At 43.4% G+C, this 12,136-nt stretch overlaps 1 protein-coding gene across 1 annotated transcript in view; it reads left to right on the top strand.

Moving 5' to 3' along the window:
• Window positions 1-10,347, top strand: part of Grem2 (gremlin 2, DAN family BMP antagonist) — a 94,091-nt gene extending 83,744 nt beyond the window's left edge. Inside the window, exon 2 of the mRNA XM_031390384.1 lies at window positions 6,806-10,347. Coding sequence (XP_031246244.1) covers window positions 6,807-7,313 — 507 coding nt within the window. The 5' untranslated portion in view covers window position 6,806 and the 3' untranslated portion in view covers window positions 7,314-10,347. The remainder of the gene's footprint in view (window positions 1-6,805) is intronic.
• Window positions 10,348-12,136: the final 1,789 nt, after the last annotated feature.

The following is a 12,136-nucleotide window of genomic DNA, read 5'->3' as shown; positions in this document are numbered from 1 at the left end:
GAGAGAGAGAGAGAGAGAGAGAGAGAGAGAGAGAGAGAGAGAGAATCTGCAGTAGTAATTTCTCATGGCAGGTCTTTTTCACATCTAGGAAAAAGTTCCCAGAGGTGCACCACTGCACATGTCAAAACCAATTAACTGAAAGGAGATAGGGCTAACCTATTAGCTTGGGTAACTCATGGGCTTGGACCAACCAGCTTACCACAACTTGGTATGTAGAGGGTTGATTGTGAACTTAGAATCCAATGCCGGAACAGAAGTGTGGTTCTTCCACTGAGAGTGCATCAGGTCCTAAGTACTGATGTTATAAATTAGCAGTCTCTGCTTTTTGGATTAAAGGAAAAAGCTGAGTTGTTCGCTGAGATAGGAATGGTCAGGAGAGCAGCAGATGCATGGGAAATGATTGAAGAATCATGGGATATGTGGAACCTAGGATTGCAGGGGACGTATGAGGAATGCTTGGTAGACAGCTGGGTATAGTATCAGAGAGTCATGGGCAGAGAGCTAGTAGGTGAATTCATAAAGATGGATGTGCAATAAGATGGGAGTATGAAAAGTGAACTCTGATGCAGGAACTCTGTAGCCCATTGAGGAAATCAGAGAAGTGAAGAAAGAAAGCGAGAAAGAAAAAAAAAGAAAAAAAAATAGAAAAGAAGAAAGAAATCAAGGAAAAAATATAGAAAAGCCAAGAGACAATAGATACATGCATATGCTCATGAAGTCTGAAGAAAGCAGGGGTGGGGCTCTGTTTTGTCAAACATTATATGAGTTGTTGTACATTCCTGAAAACTGATAGAAAGCAAGCAAACCCAACAGCTAGAAGTAACAGAATGAGAAAGCTTTTGTTGTACTCAAAGCTTCTTAGACAAGCCTCTGATTTTTATGGATACATACCCATGGGGAACATAGTGCCATCCTGGCAGGGTAGGGACAACGCTGGGCCGTGCAGTAACTGCTGTGGCCAGCTTCCTCGGACATCAGCCCAAGCTCTCTCTCTCTAATAGGAGGCAAAAGGAGCTGCCCTGTGGCTGGAAGAACAATCCTCTTGTTACAAAACCTTTTTTATGGACTGTACTACTCTTTCTTTCAAAAAAAACCCATGGAGACTTCTTGGATAGTGACTTGATGTCAGATCTACTTTCCTTGTGACAGTAACTCCGTCTAGTGGGTGATAACTAGCATCATTTTATGGAGGAAGCCAACAATGAGCCATGCTGGGTCATAGATGGGAAGCTCAAGCCCAGAGCTCTATTACTATCCTTCCCATTCGGGTGCATGGGTCCTAAACAGAAGCCATACCTGCCTATACATGTCACAGACATGGATGAGACAGAGATGTCTCATCCATTCCCATATGGAATATAACCTTCTGCTGCCATATCACCTCTAGATTCGATTGCCTATCCTGAATACATCCCAGTACTTTACCAAGATAATTAAGAACTTTGAGTCCTTTGATATTTTTGATATCCATAAGTAAATAAAAAAAAATTCCATAACCATACATTGTTTTCCCCCGGTTGAAAATGTTCTTTTTTTCAAAGCAGGATACAATTTTTTTTCAGATGAGATGGGACTTTCCTAGGATGAAATGATGATCAGTCTGGCCCAGATAGGTCAGTTGGAAACGTAAATTAATCCGTTTAGATTTCTAACTCCTAAATGACACGGGAGAGACCTTGATATTTCTGCTTTGAGACTGCTAGCCACTTCAGAGTCTATTGGCGACACCTCAGAGACTTGCACTTAGGACTTCTGCGTTTGCTTCTCCCAATATTCTGACTACCTTCTCTGCCTTCCAAAGAATTGCAACCAGTCTTCCTTCTCTAGTCAGAGGACAACTGGGTTTGAACTCAGTGTGACCTTCTAATCAGAGACATGCAAATGAATCAGAAGATGTCCTTTCACATGCTTTTTTTTTTTCCAGATAGGCAGAGGTAATGTGTACTAATATCAAGTGTTGTCAAGTACGTGCAGCTGCAGGGACCCACATCCTACCCTGGGGAAAGAATGCTGCTGTCAGCACTTGGAAAGCAACCCAACAGACCTAGTCCAGCTGAAGCTGAGCACAGCCTGTGACCCAACATTTTTCACTTCTCCATGTCTCCTGTAACAGCAATAAATAAATACGTACATACATACATAAATAAATAAATAATAAAACCCTGCAACCGGCAGGCATAAATAAACAAATATTAAAAGGGTTCGATGTAGCACCACCGACTGCAAGAAGACAAGCAGAAGCACCCTCAGTATGATGTATGGAGGACATGATTCATTTTTAGAGTCAGCAGAGGGATGAACAGATTATCTGCAGGTACCCACGGGTGTAAAGTCTCAAGCATATATTTCTGAAGTAGAAAGTAGAAGGTGGTGTTGTTTATGTAAAGAATTATACACACACTCAAACAATACTCATGCATAACACATGAGCAGGAACTTAAGAAGAGGATGGGATGATGCAGACCAGAGGCAGAGTGCTGGTAGTCTCGGTGAGGTCGTCTAGAAGGAGTTGGGGGAGGGAACTGTCATGCTGCTTCTCTATATACTCAAATTATGTTTTTCACAATTGAGACGTGTCAAATAAAGATGAGAAGTGTCGATATTGTCTACATCTTGGTGATGGGCACATAGGCTTTATTGTGTTTTCTATGCCTCCCTGTTTGAAACATTGAACAGTTAGAAATTTTGAACTGAGCCCTAAAAAGTCAACGACTAATTTAGACAGGTGGGATTTGGGGCAAGACTTCTCTGAGGCCACAAGTAAACATTTTTGGACTTTGTGTGCATCATAGTCACTGTCTCCACGACGCATTATTCTGCCCTTACAGCACAAAGGCAGCCTCAGGCAACAGGTAAAAGAGTGTGTGGCATCAATTCAGCACAAGCTGATTTACAAAACAGAACTTCAGGTTTGGTTTGGCCCCATGGGCCACAGTTTGTCTTCAGTTTACAGTTGCCAGGAGAGACTTATTTCAACAACAAGCTACCCCAAAGTAAGGCCAATCTGGGAGACCAAGGAACTCATGTGTCTCTAGAGCGTTAGATAAGGGGCAGAACATTATCTTGTTGGTATAAGATTCAAAAGAAGAGATGAAGTGTCCTTAGCTGTGGCTGTAGAAGGCCAATAAACAATAATCTCTGAAGATTAACATGGAAGTAGTGTATTATTATTATTATTATTATTATTATTATTATTATTATTTTGGTTAGAGTCTGCCCCATTGGATAGATGAGACGTTTATCTCATTTGCTTTCTTTCATCTTCTGGTGTTCTGGAATTCTTAGGATATAGCAAATGCTCTGTCCCCATTCTATTCTCTACTCCTACCTACACAGTCCAGTACAGCCTTGCCCTGATGTCTAAAATCCATTAAGGTCACTCTGAGGGTACAGTCCCCAGCCTCAGTGCATCCTTGGCTTTCGCACATCTGCATATGCCTAAAACCTCAGCACTTCCATGCCTTTTCTAGAAATCTAGAAGTGTACCGAGATAGAAGCTTCTCTTCAGTCTTGATGGCTCTAAGATGAGGTACTATTTGGCTGTCTAGGTGGTAGGGCCACTCTGGCTTCAAAGGTCAGGCCCAAGGGCGTTCACTTAGGGGAAATACTACCACAACCAGCTCTCTCTTTATACAATCAACTTTGGCCAACCTAGTCTGCTTAGGCCATCAGCATTTATAGTCCTGGCACACTTTGCAAATTGACAGCATTGTCGGGCCAGGAGGATGGTTAATAAAACCAACAGGAGTTATTTATGAGTTTCTTCTGATACAAGCCAAACACAAGATGTGAGGGTAAAATGAAGTATCCTCGTGCGGTCGTTGCTGGCAGTCAGAACAGCATTCCTGAGAGGTAGTTATATGCCAGCCACTTGTCTGAATAGCTAAGAGCTTTAGGGCAGCACTGACATGCTAAACTCAGGTCCCAGTCAGCCCACTGATGTGTGTGGGATGGATGACAAACTGAAGAATAGGTGTGCACCTTCTCTCCTCCTATGACCCTTACAGGAGCCAGGGCCAGTAGAGTAGGTGCCAGTGGCAGCAGCTGGCTTAACTGTCCCCAAAGTTATAAGGACACCTCCCCAACAGCCACTGTAGCAAAACAGGTAAGTAACTGGCTTACCTATTTGGACACTGAGACGTCATGTCTTCGGCCAGTTTCTTACTACCACGTGTGAGTAAGTTATGTGTATGAGAGAGTAGGGATGGAGAGGACAGCCGGACTTGTCTCCAGTTACGTAGATTTCATCAGTATCTTTCCCTTTCTTAAAACTTGGAAGTTTGCTTTACTTGCTCAGTTCCTGGGAGACAGTGCTTCCAGGCATGGATGCCAGATGTTCACATGCTGTCTTAAAGTGTTCAAAGAACGCCTGTTACTAATCACCACTTCGAATACTGTTCACACGAAGAGTTTCTGCCCCAAATCGATCTGAGCATGTTTTAGCTCGCTTCACCCTGACAACAGTGAGAAGCTGCTGAAGGGGAAGCCTGAAGTTTGAGCTGAACCAAGAGTTCATGATAAGCTGTTGTTGGAGCTAGGAACTGAGGACTAGGCTAGCCATAAATCTTTCCTGGCTGAGACTTGAAAACTGTTGGTTTTGTTTATTTAGAGTGTTAATCATTTTGGAAATTATTAAAGTAGAACCAAAAGACTCTCCTTTTAAGAGGCGATTGAGATCACAAATCACTCCACAGACTCAAGAAGCTGAACGAGTCCAAGTCTCAACTCTTGCCATGGGTCTGGTGGAAGTGTGGCCATCATCATATGACACTTCATGTGTGGAACCAGGGAAGCGTGAGAAAAGCCCTTAAAAGAAACTTGGACTTAAAATTTAATAATTGTGGCGGACAAATGTTTTTAAAGGACCAGGAGAAAGCAAATCCTTTCTCTCTTTCTCAGCTCTTTAATGTTTCTTCCTATTGGGTCAATGGCGTCCACGTTGTCTAAAAGTAGCCTGAGACAAATTCTTTTTGGATTTTTCTTTCCTACCTTATTTTTTGAGAATGGAGCTCTATGAACCCAGGGCTCTGTGATTGGCTAGATTGGCTGGCCAGTGAACCCTGGGTCCTCTTCTCTCTGCCGACCAGCCTGGACTCACAGGTGTGTGCCTTCATGCCAGACATTTCTTTACGTGGTTGCAGGGGGATGCAAACACAAATCCACATGCTTTCCCAGGAAGCACCTTACCCTCTGAGCTACCTCCTTAGCCTATCCTCTTAAGGGACTCATCTGCCCTAGACTTGCAAGTACCTAGACTATTCCCGTTCCTTCTCCAAGCATAATATGTGCGTTTTCCTCATACCCTCATATCCACTGGTAGCCAGTTTTATTTTACTGGAGCAAAGCCAAGAAACTGAAAAGGATAACGGGGTTTCTTTTGGCTCACAGTTTGGAAGGTTTCAGTCCTTCACAATTGGTCCACGTAGAAGTGTTTGATTAAGGTAGGGCAGTGCCGCAGAGAAAGCTGCCCTCTGCATGCCAGACCCCCACCCCCGACCCTCAAAAGAGAGAAGAGATGCTCATCCCTCAGTCTTTTTCAAGCGCAACCCCACATAGTCTTCCTACCAGGTTCTACCTCTGAATGGGTCCTCCACGTGCAAACTCAGTGGGGCGGGGGTACTCACATGGAGTCTGGAGGATGTCTGACAGCACAAGTGTAATATGAAAATGCTGGTGTTGGCAAAGCCTCTGCTGGTAATGACTCTAGCTCCAATGTTCCAGGTGTAGTTGAGGACAGAAGATGTCACCTTTGAGACGAGGTACAGTGCCACTTGTCACTTCAACCTAGACTACTAAGAGTGACCCACACTGTGATTTTCCCCATAGGCATTTTAACATAGCTTTTAAAGAAAGAGCTAGGGCTACATTCATGGAAGTCAATATAATGGAGCCGAGATGCCAGGATTCAAATACTTCATACCCAGGTTTTGTGATTTTTGGCAAGTTGGGCAGCCTTACCCAACCTGTTTCCTCCTTTGTGAAGTTGGGAAGACAGTCACACCCAGTCGATGCAACTCCGACTATTAATTACATTTACATATGAAAGGAAATGGAAAACCTTTTGATAGATCTTAGGAACCAATAAATTGTAGCTCTTCTAATACTAAATGGCAGCATTAGTTTAGAGTTTGGAGAATGAAATCTGGGGTGAAGGACTTTGAGACACAGATGAGCTGTGTTAGGAGAGACTGGCATGTCAAGCAATTAAGCCAGCATTAGCCTACACTGTGCACACCTGCAGAGTATATCCTGGGTGCTACTGTTGTTAATAACCTACCTTATCTTTGGGCTACATCAACACTACTGGGTTATTGTTTTTTTTTTTTTTTTCACTGAAATTGTTCAACTTACTGCCATAACAACGATCCTTTTTTGTTGTGGTTGGGACAAAATACCTGAATTAGCTATGTCTTAAGAGAGAGTTTATTTTGGCTTATCATGTAAGGGGATACAGTTTAACTCTTCAAGAAAGGTATGGTGGCAGTAATACAGGTGGGGCCCTTCAGAAGGAAGGAAAGAACAGACACGAAGTCGCACCAACTATCTACCCCAGTGACCCACCAACTAGGACCTAAATGTTTAAATAGCGTGAGTTAAGAGGGACACTGTCCATTCAAAACACAGCATGGCTTTCTCCTATTACTGTAAAACATACTGGTTATAGGGTACTGTGTAGTGTGGTTACAACTACCTCCTCTTGTACTATTTAATTTCTGGGTATGCAACCATAAACACTCAGAGAAAAAGATGAATATTCATTCATTCACCAGATAACCCTTCCTGACCAGCTCTTTTCTCGTTGCAGGATGTTCTGGAAACTCTCACTGACCTTGCTCCTGGTGGCTATGCTGGTAAAGGTAGCTGAAACACGGAAGAACCGGCCTGCGGGCGCCATCCCCTCGCCTTACAAGGATGGTAGCAGCAACAACTCCGAGAGATGGCATCACCAGATCAAGGAGGTGCTGGCCTCCAGCCAGGAGGCCCTGGTGGTCACCGAGCGCAAGTACCTCAAGAGTGACTGGTGTAAGACGCAGCCTCTGCGGCAGACGGTGAGCGAGGAGGGGTGCCGCAGCCGCACCATCCTCAACCGCTTCTGCTACGGCCAATGCAACTCCTTCTACATCCCGCGACACGTGAAGAAGGAGGAGGACTCCTTCCAATCCTGCGCTTTCTGCAAGCCCCAGCGTGTCACCTCTGTCATTGTGGAGCTCGAATGCCCGGGTCTCGACCCACCTTTCCGAATCAAGAAAATCCAGAAGGTGAAGCACTGCCGGTGCATGTCCGTGAACCTGAGTGACTCGGACAAGCAGTGAACTCACAGGGGGCAGGATGCAGCTCAGCTTTGAGCACCCTTACCCCTGGGTTGCACCACCGCCACTTCTGTTGAGCTCACTCACACTCTGCCCGGTGTCCCAGTCAGCAGCAAATGTGTCTCTTAGGGCTAACAGTGTCCTTGTCACAAATGAGGACCACAAGTGAAGCTTTGTAGACTCTCCCTGATCCACCCCAGGCTACACTTGTGTCTCTAAATCCACTTTGTGGATCAGACACAGAAGATGTTGGAAAACTCCACTCCCAGAAAATCGACAGAACTTTTCAAGAGATGCACTGTCATCCGGGATTAACGATTCCACCATGTGGAAAAGCCACATCCTACACTCCAGCTTCACCCTTCCTCTGGTGAAGAATGCACGACTCTTCTGTCGCAAACTTTTGTTATTCACCAGACCTCTGTGGCGTGGACATTCATTCTTCTGACCTGGGAGCTGCCCAGCTCTGCCGCTGCTGTGATGCCGATGTGGGCAGCATCTTTAAAGGAGATGCTCACCTGCAAGGGGTTCCGGAACAAATCTGGTACCCACGAGGACAAGCCAAACTAAGTGGATCAGGAAATGGACTACCCTAGGAACTGTACTGAGCAGGCAAGACTCTCCACACCTCTGGACACCACCTCTTTTTTCCTCCTCATAGCCCCCATCTGTAGCTCAAGATAAACTCTGGTGCGCATGCTATTCCCACTACCATGTTATCACTCACAAGGTCTCTGTATTAACGCCAGTCTTATAATTGACCTATCATGTTAAAAACAGTTAAAAGTATTATCAACATATTCATATATCAAGTCACGTGTTTGGACTCTAGCTTAGCAGCACCATTCTGAATAGGGAGTAGAGCGTCGAGTGACCTGTGGAAAAGTATTTAACGGAGGAAAAACTGCCAGGTCAGCAATTCACTGCCATCCATCCATCCATCCATCTATCATCTATCCATCCATCCATACACACACACACACACTCACACACATACACACACACACTTTTACTCCAGATTGAACAGGGAGATGGGACATGCCATGATTTTACTTTTAATATGACATCACAGGAGACACTAAAACATTGTGGCATAGTATACAAATCGAACTGGGACAGAGGTGTATACAGAGGAGTTACTAGGAAGCTGTAAAGATCGAAAGGCACATGTGAGATGAGACCTGGTACTGTTTTCACTGCCATTACACTAAGCAAAAAAATAAAAAATGTTTCTTCTATTAAAAGATACGTAAGAATATATGGTATTGAGACATTTTGTGACACAGGCAGAAATATAAAGCAAATATAGAGGGTAGTAATGTAGGTGAACTATCACTCAGAAGAGAGCTTCCTGTATAAAGAATAGACTCCTAAAAATACCAAGAAACATTTCAGTCATCTTTGGTTCTGCTGATGAGTTGTTGGAGTCTCTGTTGTGTGGTCTTTTGATGTGAGGACTTTGAAATAATTTATTTTCCTTCAAAATGACACTCAAGTTCAATCTCTTTGTGCAATTGTCCTAGGTAGGCCTCCCTGTGAATGACATGTATGGGATCTGACAAATGTGAATGAGAAGCCATTGGTGGGAATAAGAATGTGCTAAAACCCTTTGGTTGATAATTTCTGAGTCCATGCTCTTGCCAAGAATGGGTTTCCTAGTATGTGAGAGAGACCATCCCTAAGCTGCTCTGAGACTCAGGCTCCTGGATACTCAGCAATGATGCTGGCTCTCCAGTCTGCTACCTGGAGGAGGGTGTGCCATGAACTCTTTTGCCTGTATTGCAATGTAAGTTTTCTAATTTAGTTACTTCTGCCACACAGTATCCCTGAGTATAGATGGTGTGGTTTTGAAGGGGATATTAGCTTCAGAAATGAGAGTGCACAGCCTGGAATCAGGAGAGAGAAACAAGGAGGAATGGAAAAAAATCGCACAGGGCTGGAAACTCCAGGGATGAAGGCAAAAAGTGAAGAGGGTGCCTGAGGTCATTGCTACAATTTTCACTTTTAGTAGAAAATCTCAAGGTAGAGCCAGAGCAGAACATGCAGCGGAAAAGCTGTGAAGGAGAGTTCTTGAGTGTCCTTAATGGAAGATGGTGACATGTCACCAGAGGGTGGATGGTGACATGTCACCAGAGCGTAAGGAGATTTTCACACCTAGCTGCAAAGCCAGACCATGTCATTCTATTAATGGGACCCACACATTAACAGGGCAAGTTGAACTAGGAACCCACAAAGTATATACGTGAGCAATCTTTTTTTTTTTTATCCCAATCGTGGGTGTACCCATGAAGGCTATATGATATGCTGTGGTCTGAGGCTACTTCTTGGCTTATTATATGTATAAAGTTTACCTTCGAATGGCTCAAATTGTATTTAAATTGTGTCGTGTTTATAAATGAAGAAAAGCTATAAGTATAATGTAATTATTTTATGGGTATACTATTAAGTTATAGAACAAATAAAGATACTCTAGGATTCTATGTGATCCTGGCATCACGTGCCATAAAAGCTGAATTCTGCACTTGTGTCCTTGGGTAGCAAAGGATTGTGGTGCCCTCAGAGGGTATTTATCCAGCCTCTGGGCATTCACCCTTGGCCCATATCACAAACGTTCCTTGGGGGCTTGGGATCTTCTAGGAGAATCAGAAGCAGGCATCAAACAAGCAGAACTGGTGGGGATGGCTCTCCAGTCTATGGGAACTTCAAGCCTTTATGCAGACACCCACCAGCTGAATACAGAATGTACTCAGAGTTTTCTTGGAATAAGAAATAGTGAATGAGGAAGCTTTGAGAGACAGGTGCAAAGAAAAGACCACTGTAAGTCTCCTCTTCTCCCCTGTAGCCAGTGCACCACACTCATGTCTTACAGAAGCCAGGGATTGTGTTCTTTTGTTCTATTTTATGTTTACTTTCCACGGGTTTCAACATTTCTTAATTTAAACACATCTCAGCCTCACAGTGTTGTCAGTTTTCCTGCAAACTGAGTTACCTGCCATTTAAGACATGCAGCAATCAATAAAAGAAATAAAAACCTTGATTAAATTGTATAAGTGTGATTCACTGTATAGACATTTAATGATTTAAATTCAGCATGACAAGAATTCATCTTAGTTTATTAAGTAAGAATATTCCACTTTGATCGGTGGCATTACAAGTGACTTGCTTCTAGAGTGGCTGACTGATTTCTAGGTTGTGAAGTCAAAGAAAATGATCTCCTGCTGCTGACTGAAGAACTCAAGAGTGTAAGCATTTCTAGAAAGCTAACTTAATGATTGATCTATCATCATTGGTTATGGTTTGCATAGGAGATGATGATAAGATCAGGTCAGTGAAGGAGCTAGAGAAAGGACCCAAGAAGTTGAAGGGGTTTGAAGCCCCATAGGAGGAACCACAATATGAACTAACCAGTACCCTCAGAGCTCCCAGGGACTAAACCACCTACCAAAGAGTAAACATGGTGGGACTCGTGGCTCTAGCTGCATATGTAGCAGAGGATGGCCTCAATGGGAGGAGAGGCCCTTGGTCCTGTGAAGGCTCTATGCCCCAGTGTAGGGGAATGCCAGGGCCAGGAATCGGGAGAGGGTGGGTTGATGAGCAGGGGGAGAGGAAGGAAGGAACAGGCATTTTTGGGGGGAGTGGAAATTGAAATGTAAATAGAGAAAATATCTAATAAACAAATATCATAAAAAATGATGTAACCAAAATTTGCCAATCCTCAGGGTATCCTCTGGATCTTCCCTAAGCCTTCCCCTCACTAGCTCCATGGTTCAGCTCCTCAAACACAGTAGGTATCTCAGTTATGTGACCAAAGATGAAGTATGTGAAACCTCATAGCTTCTGATGATTTTTGGAGGTCCCAATATAGAATGTGTGGTAAAATGAATAAATAAACAAAACCAGCCCCGTCTCCTCCCCATGCTTTATCATTCTTTGAATCCTGAGATTCCTCTAGTCAGGCCACCTTCATTCCTAAAAAATGCAAGGCTCTCTTATATTTGTTGTATATCTGTGGTGTCAAGAGAACTTGCTGGGTAGAAGAGGAAATGTATATCTACTCTTTCCTCTCTGGTAGCCAGGTGTCCAGAATTATTACAAGGTTAATTATCCAAATCTCTATGGTATGTTGTGTAAGTGTTTATGAAGATTTTTACACAGGCATAATTGACCCATATTTCTTACCTAGCCCTGTTACATGACATTAGTATGTAGTACAGAATGCCCACAAAATCCAGCTCTCCTCAGGCTGTATTCTGACAAAAGTTATAACAACATAAATATCCTAGAGGCAACAGAATAAACAAACCGGGTGTCTATCTAACCGGGAGATTTTGTCTCGTTCTCTTGCTTGAAGATAGGGCAAAAATCCCAATTGCTACTTTGGCAGAGACCAATTCAAGTGTTAGGCTATAATTTCTTGTCATTATCATTGCAAGAGCCAACATGTGAAATAAACAGAGCTACACAAGAATCAGGGCAATATTAAAATATTTCAGCATTCCATTCACCACCTCCATCCCACTCTATTCTTTGCTGGGTATAGGAGCAGTTTCCCAGCTTAGGCTTGTTATTCCCCACAGTAAGAATTCTTACCCAAGGTCAAAGCATCATCATGAGGTTTCTTCAAACCTCCAAGGGTATCCTTTCTAATTTTGTATGTGGAGGGGAAACGATGGATCAGTAGATTTTTCTAAGGAATAGATCTCCAAGCAAGAGATCCACCAAGACCCAGTCTTTAGCTATGGTTAGAATACCTTTTGTTGCTTCAGCATTAATTAATAGGTAGCCATGGTGTCTCATTCAGTTTCTAGGAATTAATGTCAATTACA

The sequence above is a fragment of the Mastomys coucha genome, unplaced genomic scaffold, assembly GCF_008632895.1.
Source record: "Mastomys coucha isolate ucsf_1 unplaced genomic scaffold, UCSF_Mcou_1 pScaffold1, whole genome shotgun sequence".
In the NCBI taxonomy this organism is placed as follows: domain Eukaryota; kingdom Metazoa; phylum Chordata; class Mammalia; order Rodentia; family Muridae; genus Mastomys; species Mastomys coucha.
This window is presented reverse-complemented; position numbering and strand designations above follow the sequence as displayed.